We start from the raw sequence: 15,054 nt of genomic DNA on the forward strand, positions 1-15,054 counted from the left end.
TCCAGCCACATTTACTCCATCAGTGTACACCTTAGTCAAGCGACTAAGCTGACTTTCCACTCAGGACCCCGGAGAAACCTAAGAACAACATTCCTCTACATTTCACATCAAGAGAACTTGACTTACCACACCTCCAAAGAGTTACAGCACATGACAGAGAGTGTAACATTTCACTACTAAAGCCTCTATTATGCTAAATTCTGATACTAATTATGGGTAATTCTTCTCATGTAACTAACAGCCAAAAAAAGGTCAACTTCATGCTACCTTTAAACCAGATTTGTGTTATTCACAAATGGTTTATATCTCAGAATTGCAGATTCTACAATTTCTTAGTTTATTCATATTAACATCCACAGTCAAAAGTATTTCCCTTATGAAATTCATTTTTTTAAAGCCCATCTTTTACTTCTTTATAAATCTTTCATGAAAAGGAGACCACCACCGATCTGTTTTGGGAAATTCCTAAATGGCTTTAGAAAATGGATATATTCATTCTGAAGAATAATGTCTGGACTCCTAATATTTTTTAAAATAACATCTAGATGATCCTGGTGATTTATTTAATGTTCACACTGAAATAAACAGTTTTATGTGTAATCTTCAAAGTAAATGTTTGCTGCTTTTATATATTCATGAATACTAGGCCTCAAAGTCTGAAGAAAATATACTGCTGTCTCTTAACAGCTGATATTTTGTAATGTTAATTCAATAATGTCATTTAGACACAAAGACATTTATTTCACTGAAAATGATGCCTTATTTCAAACTTTGAAAAGAAAGGTTATTATATCTTCCAAAATGAAGCTCAATTGTCCTAAAAAAAAACCATGTTATAGAAATGGATTCCACAAAGTCTTAAAAACTAGTAAATAGATGCAGCCAATCACAGGGAGCAACAAAACAGCTTATCTTTCCAAAAGCTAAATACTACAAAATGAGACTTCACAGGTTTAAAAGTGACTATAGCCTCATTTTTTTTTAAAAAGAAAGGTAAAAGCTGGCTTAGCAGAATTTAACTCAAGATCTAAACATCACTATTTTTGATGTCATATTGAATCCAAATTATATAAATCACTTAATTTTCAACCTACAGCTTCAAAATCCCCATCATTCAAACCACAAAGAGATTCAATAAAAACATGCTTGTATCATCCAACTATATTATTAATATAAGGGTATATTATTTGGACACGATGGCACTTGCCTCTAATTCCAGCACTTAGAAGGCTAAAGTGGAAGGACCAGTGCAAACTCAAGGTAAGCCTGCACTACACAAGATGACCGTCTCAGAACAAACAAAAACCCCACTATCACCACCAACAAAATAAAAATTCAAACAAACAACAAAAATAAAAATCAAGTACTGCTTCTATAACACAGATGAACCCCAAAGCCGCTATACTAAGTAAAATAAGTCAGGAAAAGGTCAAAATTATTAAATTAATCACAACAGGCAAATTGAGAGGAGATAGAAAGGAAACATGAGATTTCGGTTTTCTAAGAGATCTGGGCTGATACAATAAATATGGTGGCCACTAACAGTACCATTATGGGTTTAAATCTTGAGGAAGGGAGGAGAGATTCCTTGAAGAATAAATAGAAAATGAGGACTGATGAAGAACTTGGACAAAGTCCAACTTTTCAATTAGGGCAGAAGAAAATGCAGAGCAGACTATGAGTAGCCATTAAGCAAACAAGAACACATATTATAATCATAGGTTGAGTTCCCCTTTGTTGGCTACACGTTATGGGACCTTAGGTCTCTTTTATTTACAGCAACAAAGTTTTGTCACAAATATCCTCCTCCTGATTTTTATCAGACAAGGTCTAACTATATAGCCCTGACAGGCCTGTTACTCACTACTTGCTAGTGGCTAGCCTCAAACTCAAGTTTCGTGTCTTAGCCTCTGGAGTTAGGGACTACAGGCCTCTACTATCATACCTTGATAATGGGAGATTTATTTTATTTTACTGAGACAGGGCCTCACTATGTAGTCCTTGGCTGGCCTGGAACTTGTATGTAGATTAGGTTGGCCTCAAACTCAGAGATTCACCTGCCTCTGCCTCTCAAGTTCAGAAAACCCATAAGGAGGTTGGAATTTATAGGTATATTTCAGTAAAACCAGAAACTTTGTAAAATTCTGAATAATAATTTACTTTTGAATTCAGGTGTATTTTTCTAAAGAATATTATTAATTTCATTAGCTTCTCAAAGGGGTATGCAAAGCATTCAGTATGATGGTAAAAAAAAACTCTTCTAATCCTCCTTCATAGATGGACACCAAGGTCTTTGCAGTATAGACCATGAAATGATAAGTACTCTTCCTTCTAGTAAATGGACAGGGGAGAGAAAGAGAGAGAGAGTTGTATTAGTTGTTAATGGAGATCAAATCCAAAGCTTTGCATGTGCTAAGTAAATATGACCACTGAGCAAGATACCAAACCTCACTTCTTTTAACTGTACTCCCTCTTAGACAGCTAAAAAAGTTAAAAATAAAATGGTAAACTTGGGTCCAGAAATTTAAGCATCAGAAGAAGGGTATGAGAAAATCTGATCAATTTCTCATTTATTAACTTGGACAGTATTTCCTTCTTTGAAGGTCTAGAAGCTGCTTGTTGTAAGAATAAACAATTTGGAAGCAGCGGTGGCATCTTCAACTCAGATGTCTTTTCCCCTGCCATGCTGACCCTATTTTAGGAAAGAGCATTTTCTAGCAACTAGATAGCTGAGGTGAGGCAAACTGGAAGTAGAAAAGCTATGATTCAAAGAATTTCCTTGTTTGAGTTCTGAAGAAGATAATTTTGAGATAAGCAAAGCACAATAATTGTAAATCTACAAACATACCCAATGCACATCAGTATTGAGTCACAAATCAATAGGCACAGAAACCAATCCCAAAGCTATTGACAAAAGCAAGAAGCAAAGACCTTCATTCTTCAAAATCATCATCATCACCATCATCTTTCAATTGGAAAGAGCATTTCACGTCTCTATAATACAAATTGATAAGCTGGGCATGGTGACACTTGCCTTTAATTCCAGCACTTGGGAGACAGAAGCAGGTGAATCTTAAGTTTGAGACCAGCCTGGCCTACAGCGCAAGTTCCAGGACAGCCAGGACTACACAGAGAAACCCTGCCTTTAAAAATAAACAAACAAAAAAACAAACAAATAAATAATAAAAATAAACTGGTGACATTCAGTTTTGCTTACATATATGTGTGTGTACCTTATCTGTCTCTTGCCTGGTGCCTTAAACGCCAGAAGAATGCATCCATTAGATCTACTGCAACTGGAGTTATGGATGTTTTCCAGCTGTCCTGTGGGTGCTAAGGAATTGAACCAGTGTCCTTTGAAAGAGTAGCCAGTGCTCTTAACCACTGAGTCATCTCTCCAGCCTCCCCATAAATATTTAAATATTTACTAATAAAAGAGTAAGAAAATAGAAAAAAAAAGTTCTTAGCTTCCCTATATTAATTATCTTCAAACTACTTACTTTTTTGTTATTACTGTTTATTTGAGGTTTTTGTTTTTGAAACAAGTTCTTACTATGTAGCCCAGTATGGCTTTGAACTCGTAAGCCTTCCTGTCTTCGTCTCCTAAGTGCTGGGATTATAAGTGTGTACCACCATGCTTGGCCTTCACACTACTTATTTTCACTTATCTGCACCAGATTCCTCACATTTTATAATCATTGCTGGGACTCTATCTCCTTTAGTAAAAATTAGACAAGACAACGTAAGTAAAAACACAGACCACCACAGAAACACTGCTTACATCTACATTTCCACCAATGCTCTACCTAGCAATTTTTTTCCAAGGGAAAGAGCCATCCTCCGACCCCATCCCCAGGCAATGAACAGTTGTTCTACCCACAAACTAATGAATCATCAGACAAGCTAGCGGTAATGCTAGACTGGCCAGACGCACCCAGGAAAACAAGATTCCACTGATGAAATATGTACCTTGCTGCCCAGCTGTAATCATTCCTGTAGACTACTTAACAGATTCCTTTAAAAGACTTCATTCTGACTCATTCTCCGTTAGCCACATGGTCCCCTCTGTTCCTAAGTGCACAGTCAGCCACTGCCAGATAATCACTACAGTCATTCATTCCCTCACCTCTGAGTAACAACTGGGTTGCATGTAGGAAAAAACATAGCTTCTTACAGTGATCTAATGCAATGTATAAACCTACTTTATGTAGTTCAAACAACAAATTGTAAAATGTAAAACTAGAAAATATTTTTGAAGCTTATGTATATGTACACACATTTAAACACATATTCAATAAATTAGTATGTTGCTGGGCACAGTGGCAAAAACTGTTATCCTAGTCCTTGGAAGACAGAGGTAGGAGGATTGAGTTTGATATCAGCCTGAGCTACATCGTAAGAATCTATCTCAAAAAGGACCAAAAAAAAAAAAAAAAGAGTATGTAAACTAAACTCAGACTTTTGTTAAGACTACATAAGAGCTGGGCACAGTGGCTCACACCCTCAATCCCAGTGCTTAGGAGAAGATGAGAGGGTCATCCTTTGCTAACTGACTAGTTCAATGCCAGCCTGAGCTACATGAGACCACATCTCAAAACCACAAAAACAAAAAACAAAACCCACGCCCACCCCCACCCCCAGATCTATATACTTTTCTACAAAATCAAAAATTGTACAAACACATCACATGCTTTCTACACAATCGTTTTTACTCAACCTCAATGTACTTTTTCCCTAAGTGAAAAGCTGGCAGTCACAGCAGTGCCGCAAAGCGGGAGCTTCATCACCTGTTGCCCCAAGAGCTCTTAAGCATCTGCAACAGAGCTGAATGCAGTTGCAATCTGAGACTCCATTCAGCTCATCCTCTTCCAAGAACTTCATCTGAAAATGACAGTCCTTTCCACATCCATGTTTATGTTCCATCTAAGAACACTCCTGTCTCTTCCTTCTGTGAGCTCTTAGTACACACACATTTATGTACTAGCCATAGCCATATTATGAAGTATACATGGTTTTTAAGTTGGAAACATTAGTCTAAGTTGAAATTCGGTATTCAGGGCTGGCAAGACGGCTCCCTGTAAGAACAACTGCTGCCAAGCCTGGCAGTCTGAGTGCAATTCCTAGAACCCACATGGTGGAAGAAAGGCAACCTATGCCCACAAGCTGCCCAACACAGGCAGGCAGGCAGGCAGGCAGACACACACACACAGAGAGACACACATGTTAAAAATCGGGAGGGAAGGAGGGAAAATAAGAGGCAATATATCTTAAACAGAGAAGCCTACTCAAAAATTAATTCCTTCATCCATTAAATCAAATTCTGTTAAAAATCACTTTGCTATTATTATCTTCATAAGCACTGGCAAGCCTATAATCCCAGCATTTGAAAGGCTAAGGAAAAAGGATCAAAAATATCTTAGGACAGGCATGGTGGTGCATACCTTGGTGGCAGAGGTAAGAGATCTCTGAGTTTGGGGACAGCCAAGAGCTACATGAGACCCTGTCTCAAAAAAGAGGTCCATGCCCTAAAATTACTTTTTAGAAAAGAGTTTAACCTTTCTCTTCCTGAGGTCAGTACAGGAAGAGAATATTCAATTTTCATAGGATCAGTACAGGGTCAACTTGATAGTAAACAATCAAGTCCATTTTTTCATTTTTTTGAAATCAGGTTTCTTCATACTCTTTATACTAACTGGGCCATACAATTACCATATATAGTCAAACAGATTACATTAAAAAAAATTAATGTGATCACTCAAGACTATTAATTATGGTCAACCAAAACCATCTGCATTCATTTGAAATAAAATGTACCTGGAAATAAGTCCTAAGAGGAAAGAGCAGAGGAATTAAGCTGAGTCTATATAACTTCAATTTAGGAATGATGTAAGTTGTGATAAGTTGCCTTTCCCTAGCGATCTTTTGATAGCTAAATTACAAGGAAGCAGTTTAAAGAAGAATTAAAAACACACCAAGACGGACTACTAGGGAAAGATGAAGTATTCCAGTAGCACTGTAGGCCCACCTGAAATAAACTTACCAAGTCATACTACAGCACTATCACTATGATTCACTTACAATCTTACACTATAAAACCACTGAACAGCCTAACTTTGGATACAATTTAAGATGCATTTTCAATGCTGGGCATACTGGCACAAGCCTGTAATCCATACACTTGGGAGGTAGAAGCAGAAGAAACATAAGTTTAAGACCAACCTATGTTACAGGAGACTAGTCTCAAAACAATTCAAATTTCAAAATATATTTTCCATATATTCTAGCACTTCATTTAATCCTCACACGAGGAACAGTCTACTTACCACTTGTGACTATGCAAACAGTTGTGATTTGAACTGACTTTACCTTTCTACTATGCTCTAGTATTCTGAATCTTCCCTGAAGACCAAGAGCCAAGATAAGGGATAGAAACACAACTCAGTGGTAGAGTACTTGAATAACTCACGCTCAGTACTATCCAAAACAAACAAAAACAATGACATGCCAAATGCAAACAGTTCAATTAGACAACTGTTTCAAATGGGGCTGGAGGGATTGTTGCACGAATCTTAAAAGTTCTTATTAATAAAATCAAACCCGAAACCAGGTATTGGGTGAATGCTGCAAGATCAGAGAAGCAGAACAAGCCACAGCTTCCTCACCTCGCCAATTCCTCAGCTGATCCTGTTTCCTCAGACTGGAAGCCTCTGTGTCCTCATCCGAATGGATCTCAGCTGAACTGCTGCTCAAAAGCTTGAAAGCTTAACCAGATCTAGTTCTTGTTTTCACGCCTTATACACCTTCCTGCTTTCTGCCATCACTTCCTGGGATTAAAGGCGTGAGTCACCAGGCCTGGCTGTTTCCAGTGTGGCTTTGAACTTACAGAGATCTGGATGGATCTCTGCCTCCAGAAGGCTAGGATTAAAGGTGTGAGTGCCACCATTTTCTGGCCTCTGTCTGTCTAGTGGCTGTTCTGTTCTCTGACCCCAGATAAATTTACTAGGGTGCACGATATATTGGGGAACACAATATCACCACAAGGGATGGTTCAGTAGTTAAGAGCACCGGCTATTCTTCCAGAGGACTCAGATTCAATTCCTAGCACCCATGTAGCAGCTCATAATATTCTATAACTCTAGTCCTTGGGAATTCAATGCCCTCTTTTGGCCTCTTCCATGGGCACCAGGCACACAAAGGGTGAAAAAACAAGCAGGCAAAACACCCATACACATCTTTTCTTTTTGTTTCAAGGCTAGCCTGATCCATATAATGAGTTCCAGGTCAGGCTGTCCTCCTCCAAAAGTTTTTAAATACTTCAAAACAAAAATATACAATATGTTCTAACCTGAACTTACATAAAGCATCTATTTTTAGGTAACAGTCTGCTAACAGACCCTCCTCATTATAAAGACCTTTGGTTGGAAAAAAAAATCAAAACCCTCAGTTTTGGGGGAAAATTGAGTGTGTGTGTGTGTGTGTGGGGGGGGGTTTGAACGTAGGGCTTCACAAGTGCTAGGCAAGAGCTCTAAAACTGATCTACATCCCCAGTTCTCTTTTTGCCTTTTGAGACAAGGTTTCCCTAAGTTGCCCAAGCTGACCTTGAACTCACTCTGTGGGTCAAGAAGGCCTTGAACTTGATACTCCCACTTAGGCCTCTGGAGAAGTTAGGATTATAGACCTCAGCCAACAGGCCTAAGTGAAAATATTCTTGCTATCACATAAGCAAAAGATGAATAAAAAGGGCTATTTTCTGAAGCCATTTTCATAAATCACAAAGCTGTTTTGAATACAAAATTATTGTTTCCTCTTTACTAACATTGTAAGCTGTTCTGAATTCACTAAATTTAAGAATTATTATTGTGGCTGGGCTCCAACATGGCCAATGATCCCATCATCCTGGTATTCAAACCCAAGTGTAATAATCCCCTTCTCTGTTGAATGTGGCCTAGACTTAGTGACTAGCTGCTAATAAACCAAATGAGACACAAATGACTCGGAGAAGTAGTCATAAAAAGCATGGTGACTTCATTCACTTTCTCAGTACGGAGAAGCACATGTCTTGAAACAGAAGTCATATGAGCTTAGAAGTGCAGCCTTTGGCTCTAGACATTCTTCAGAGATTGTCCAGCTCTATCTAACAGATTAAATGTAACCTCAAGAGAGAACCTGACCCAGAACCACACAGCTACAACAATCCCAGATTTGTGTAAAGGAGTCTGAGAAAACTTTTGGAGTGGCTGAAATATTACCTTAATCACAGTGGCATTTATATGTATGCATACACTTGTTAAAGTAAAAATTACACCATTGAACTAGTGCACTTTATTATATTTAAACTACATTTCAATAAAGTTGATCTTTTTCAAAGGTCACTGAACTCTTGAGATAAACAGATGAAGGGTCACTTTAAAAAGCAGTTTGTTAGCCAGGCAGTGGTGTCACATGCCTTTAATCCCAGCGATGGGGAGGCAGAGGCAGGTGGATCTCTGTGAATTTGAGCCCAGCCTGGTCTACAGAGCGAGTTCCAGGACAGCCAAGGCTACACAGAGACCTTGTCTTGAAAAGAAAAAACAAAACACAACACAACAAAAAAATCACCACCACCACCACCAAACAAAGCAGTTTGTTAATTAGCTTTGGGAGTTCAAAGTACGCTGTAAGGAAACAGACGCTATAAAAAGAAGCAACCATCACAAACCCTAAACTGAGCAAACCTGCTTCTTCCTCTATCTACAGCCCTTCCCATCGTAGATGATGGCAACCCCACATTTCCAGTTGTTCTAGCCAAAGAGGTAGAGCTGTTCTTAACACTCTCTTTCCCACCCACTACATCCAATTTATAAACAAATTCGGACAGTTTTATTTCAGAACACATTCACCTCTCACTATACCACCACTGCCTTGCCAAGATTACTTCAATAGCCAAACTGGTTTCCCTACTTCATTTTGGCCCTTACAATCTATTATCAATCTAGAATGCAGAGTGAATCTGTCAAAACCTAACACAAACCATATCACGCTTGGAACCCGGAAACCACTCTCAATCTCACTCAGAATAAAAGTCAATGTCAAGCCAGGTGTAATGGCTCACACCTATATCCAGGATATTGGAGGCTGAGGGAAGAGTATCAGAAGTTCAAGGCCAACCTTAGCTATATAGCAAAGTCAAGATCAGTCTGAGCTATGTGAGACCCTAACTTTAAAAACTAAAACAAAATAAAACAAATAAACCAGGGGAAATTAAAAAAATAAAAATAAAAAAGAGCCGGGCGGTGGTGGCGCACGCCTTTAATCCCAGCACTTGGGAGGCAGAGCCAGGCGGATCTCTGTGAGTTCGAGGCCAGCCTGGGCTACCAAGTGAGTTCCAGGAAAGGCGCAAAGCTACACAGAGAAACCCTGTCTTGAAAAACCAAAAAAAAAAAACAAAAAAAAATAAAAAAGAACACCACCTTTGGGCAGGTGAGACTGTTCAGTAGGTAAAACACTTATTGCCAAGCCTGATAACTAGAGTTCAATCCCTAGGACCGATATGAAGCACAGATTCCCACAACCTTACACATGTATATACACAAATAAAATTATAACATTTTCCTTTAAAAAAAAAAATCTGCCAGTCAGGAGGTGGTGGTACATGCCTTTAAAGCCAGCACTCAGAAAGCAGAGGAAAGTAGATCTCTGAGTTCGAGACCAGCCTGGTCTACAGAATGAGTTCCAGGATAGCCAGGGCTACAGAGAAACTGTCTTGAAAAACCAAAAGTCATTTTAACAGTCTACCGTGGTCACATTAAGCAGCTCCTTATTTTAATTCTCTTACCTCATCTTCTACTCCTGTCTTAGTCTACTCTAGCCACCCTGGCCTGCTTGCTGTTTATACAGTATGTAGTGCATGCGCCTTTACAATGTTTTTTTCCTTGTCTAGAACACTTCCCCCAGATGACTGTGCGGCACATCATTTTCTAACCTTCTTTAGGTTGCTTCTCTACCAACACCACGTATTTAAAACTACAAATGTTCCTGGTCACTTACCAGTTAAGAGAAAAGAGCTGATTGGGAGGTGACTAGGTTAAAACAATGGAATTTACAAACCTGTAATCCCAGCACTGGGGATGTATAGGCACAGAAGGATCATGAGTTCAAACTAGGTGGAAAAAATATGAGATGATACTCATTTGATAGCTGATAAAAATAAGAATTAAAATTGGCAAATAATTAACGTTTGGGAAAGTTCTTCCAATTGTCTTTTTGGTAGTCAGCCTTAGGCTCGTGAAGACAGAAAGTCTAAAGGTAACAACAAAGCATAAAAGGGGAGAAAGAAAAACATAAGATTCCACAGGCTGAATGCCATGGATGAGAAAACCTAGGTTAGTATTCCTTTTTTAAACCAACCAGAGTACTTTATCTTAGCAGCAATATGCTAGGAGAGTGCTGTTTGCTTTCTGCCTTTCTTTTGGTGAGTATAGGTGATGGCAAAACTATACATGAAAGAAACATACTGATTTTTTGACTAGCTTTACCACATTCTTGGAATACAGCCCTAATCATCTGTTTCGCTCTTTTGACATTACAACTAGAGGTGAACAGCTGTAAGAGAGAACTCAAGCCTGCAAAACTGAAAATATTTACCATCTGCCCCTCTTTTAGAAAAACTTCTATAACAAGTATTAATAAGATGTAAATTTTTTGATAACTTGCACCAGTTTTATCATTTGCTACTGAAATTGATACATCATAAATACTAATTTTCATTTTCCAATTAAGCAAGTTAATACACAATAAAGTAAATTATGTAACTATTACTCATTGTTTTCAAAATCCTGCGGCCTTTCCCTTTTCAATCTAAAGATTAGCTGGTTGCCCATAAAAGATCAAATCTAGTCAGGTAATGGTGGCACACACCTTTAATCCCAGCACTGGGAGACAGAGGCAGGTTGATCTCTGTGAGTTAAAGGCCAGCCTGGTCTATATCCAGAGCTACGAACAGAGAAACCCTGTCTGGAAAAACAAAACAAAAGATCAGATCTAAACAAAATCTTTCATCGTGCTTAAAACAGATAAATCTTTTAATTAGTGTTTACATGCTTCTATGCTGTTACTTCTTTTCAGGTTTTTTTTTAAGAGTTACTTTATTATTTGTGTAGGGGGTACAGATGTGTCTGAACACCAGACACCAGCTTTTCAGGAACCAGCTCTTTCCTTCCATTTTTTGTTTTAGGCAGGATCTCTCCTATTGTTTCTGTGACTGTGATACTCCACTAGCTTCTGTAGCTCCTCTGGATCTATCTCCCACCTTGTAGTAGGAAGGCTAAAGCTGTGACCACAGCCACATGGGCTCTGAGGATCCAACTCAGGTCACCAAGGTTGCCAGGCAACATTTTTACCTGCAGAGCCATCACACCAGCATTGTTTTGTTTTGAGATGGGGTCTCACTGTAGCTGGGCCGATTTGGAATTCATTAAGAAGTCCAGGAGCTGCCCCCCAAACTAAAAAGGCAAAATCTGCCAAGCCATACAAGAGTTTATGCTATTCATGATGACACTTAGAAAAATAATTTAGCAAGCTGCCAGAAACTGGTATGGTAACATACTATAAGCTGGGTGTGGTGGCACACACCTGTAACCCTGACAGTCCAAAGTAGCGTCAAGAGGATCAAAGAGTTCTAAGGTAGGCCACGGCTACAAGAGACCATATATCTCAAAAGAAAAACAAAAAACGCCCCAGAAAAACAAACAAGCAAACCCCCCCAAACACCAACAAAACCATCCTACAGAGAAAGTATGAGAGATATTGAGTATACAACTGGATATAAAAGTTCATAAAATCAGTTGATTTTTTAAAAAAATATTTTTTATTCTTTGAAAGTCTGACTCCTTCATCAAAGATCAACCAATCTAAAATACCATTTACCATTTATTAAATTTCTATCAAGTAACATAATACAGATTTTTAATAGCTATCAATATAAACATGTCTACCTATATTTTCATAACTTTAGCCTCAACTACTAACATAAAAATTGTAAGGTATTTATTTGAATTCCCAAAAAGTTTTTCTTAAAATAAATAGAAAATATTTTCAAGTAGAAGTTTACTTATGATTTTCTTAAAATCAAATTTGCTACATTAACAAAATACCTGTAATTTGTTTGTAAATACAGAAACATTGAGCTTTCTTTAAAAAAATTCTTAAACATACAGTTTTCCCCATTTTTTCCCTTTAGTTCATTTTTCACAGGACTATCATAATATATTTTAGTAGACACAAAAATTTCTTGCTAACTTTTAAAGAAATTAAAATTTGAATATTAAATGTACAATATTATTTTCCTATAAGTTAGAACTTATCTTGTTAATTATTATATCTATAAAATTAGGATCAAATGTTATAAAGGTAAGTCATGAAAATCATTTTACATTCTTTTAACATGAAAATAAATCTGACCATATGTCTGGGTAGTCAGATAATAATCTCCTTATTAAAATGCAAATAATTAGACAATAATAAAACAATCCACAATACTTGAAATTGAAAAAGATATTTCCTACCTTGCCTGCTTCTCTTTCTAAGTCGACATATTCCCGGCTAGGTGTCTGTCGCTGTTCTCCCTGCCAGCTGGCCGGAAAAAACTGGAGAGACAGATTGGTTCCTGTGGCCACAAAAGCCTTTTAGAAAAATCAATACAAACAGGATCAGGAGCAGGACATTACATAAATTATGCAGGCAGTCATTTATTTTTACATCAGTTTATGTCTTAAGCCAGGCAGCACCGAGAATACTTAAAAGTAAAAAACATGCACTCATCATTTTTCTTAAGTATTAAGTTACAAACATCTGATTCCATTTTAAGGACATTTGCCATTGGCTGCTTAAATATAAAATCAGACATGGAATCAATACTTTCTTTCAGGTCATTTTTTTGCTGACGTTAGGAACTCACATTGCTGTGTCTAACCAAAACCTCTATCCTTGGATTTAAAAACTTCATTTTCAAATGTGAAAAACCACTCATGAGTTTAAGTTTTAAAGAATATCATAATTTAAGTTGCATAAATGAGATATTTTAACTTTTGATTCTTTGGCTCAAGAAAATATGCAACCATGTGTGGTGCATTTTAAAAAACCTGCAGTATTTAAGTACATTTTAAAGCATGAGTTTCAAAGCCCAGGAAAAAAACATACTAGGAGGCCAGGTGTGATGGTGCCCACCTTTGATTCCAGCAGCACAGGAGACAGAGGCAGATAGAGCTCTGTGAGTTCAAGGCCAGCCTGGTCTACATACTGAGTTCCAGCACAGCTAGGGCTACAAAGTATGATCCTGTCTCAAAAAAAAAAAAAAAAAAAAAAAAGATGGTACAGTTCAATACACAGAACAAATCTAAAACCATCTTCAAAAGTATCATTTTATGCAGCCTCTGAGCAATTTAACTCTTATTTCCCCAATAAACAAACAAAACCCCAAAATACCATTATTTCCTTTCCAAGAGAGATTTAGAAAGAAATAAGTAAAAATCACATTTCCAAAAAATACATTTTTGATCTGGAGAGATGGTTCAGCAGTTAGAGCACTGGCTGCTCTTGCAGAGGACCCGGGTTCAATTCCCAGCACCCACATGGTGGCTTAGGAGGGATCTTATGCCCTCCTAAGCCTCTGTGGGAACTTCACACACACACGGTGCACAAATTTGCATACAGAGATATATGAAATAAAAACAAAACAAAACAAAACAAAAACGGAGTGTCTTGACACAGTCAGGCAGCATGGCCCAAACCTGACACCCCAGCTTTGAAACCCGTCAAGAAAAATTAAAAAAAAAAAAAAAAAAAACCTCAACATTTTAAGCTGTGCATATTGGCACATGCCTTTAATCTTAGCACCTGGGAGGCATAAACAGGCAGACTTCTGTGATTCCAAGGCCCCCATGGTCTACATAGTGAGTTCCAGGACAGCCAGAGCTATGTAGTAAGACCCTGACTTTGGGGTGGGGGGGGGAGATCATTTTAGGGGCTGGAGAGACAATTTGTTCTTTTTTTTTTTTTTTTTCCTTCGAGACAGGGTTTCTCTGTGTAGTTTTGGTGCCTGTCCTGGCTCTCGATCTGAGCTCACAAACATCCGCCTCCCGAGTGCTGGGATTAAAGGCGTGTGCCACCGCCACCCAGCAACAGTTCAGCTCTTAAGAACACTGGCAACTTTCAAAGGACTAGAATTCGATTCTCAGCATCCATATGGAGGCTCACAATCATCTGTAACAACTTCCAGAGGATCCAATGCCCCATTCCTACCTCTGTGGGCACCAGGCACATCACATAGGGCATAGACATACATGAAGGCAAAACACCCATATACATTTAAAAAAACGTTTTAAAGTCATCTATGTATGGAAGATGGAAGCATAGTTTTATCCTGCTTATTAAATTCTGAAGCATTCATTGTTTCTAAACATAATCTTCATTTGAAAGCAAGGGGCTCACGTTCGGGAGATTTGCTCAAAGTTACTAGATAATGAATTTTCCCAACAGTTCCCCTGAGGAATAACAACTTCAGAAGAAAGGGGTCTCACTATGCAGCCCAAGCTGGCCTTTACTAATATTTTCTCTCCACCTCCTATTTATTTCTATTACTGGTACTATAAGTACAATTCATCAGCCTAACTGCTCAACCTCTCAACTGGGCAAGTTTTACTCATAAAAGCCCCACCAGCATAAGTTCAAATGAAAAGCAGATTCATGAATTCAAGTTCATCTCTGACTACATATTAAGTTAAAAACCAACTTGGGCTCCATGAGACCCTGCCCAACCTCATCCCCTCCAAAAAATGAAAACCAGAATTCTAGAAGGAAATCTGCCTAGGCTATATGATCTCAGTTTCCTTATTTATTAAGCTGCTTAGAAAAGTATCAATAAGCACTATATAAATGTGTACTATGTGGGCGGTGGTGGCATACACCTTTAATCCCAGCACTCGGGAGGCAGAGCCAGGCAGATCTCTGTGAGTTCGAGGCCAGCCTGGTCTACAGAGTGAGTTCCAGGACAGGCTCCAAAGCTACAGAGAAACTCTG

General features: G+C 38.2%; 1 protein-coding gene across 2 annotated transcripts in view; it reads right to left on the minus strand.

The window, feature by feature from the left end:
• The window catches only part of Cbfb (core-binding factor subunit beta), a 47,583-nt gene that overhangs the window by 26,808 nt on the left and 5,721 nt on the right, over nucleotides 1-15,054 (minus strand). For both annotated transcript variants that reach the window (XM_059264185.1, XM_059264186.1), the window contains exon 3: nucleotides 12,543-12,659. In XM_059264185.1, coding sequence (XP_059120168.1) covers nucleotides 12,543-12,659 — 117 coding nt within the window. The remainder of the gene's footprint in view (nucleotides 1-12,542; nucleotides 12,660-15,054) is intronic.

This window comes from Peromyscus eremicus, chromosome 5 (genome assembly GCF_949786415.1).
Source record: "Peromyscus eremicus chromosome 5, PerEre_H2_v1, whole genome shotgun sequence".
In the NCBI taxonomy this organism is placed as follows: domain Eukaryota; kingdom Metazoa; phylum Chordata; class Mammalia; order Rodentia; family Cricetidae; genus Peromyscus; species Peromyscus eremicus.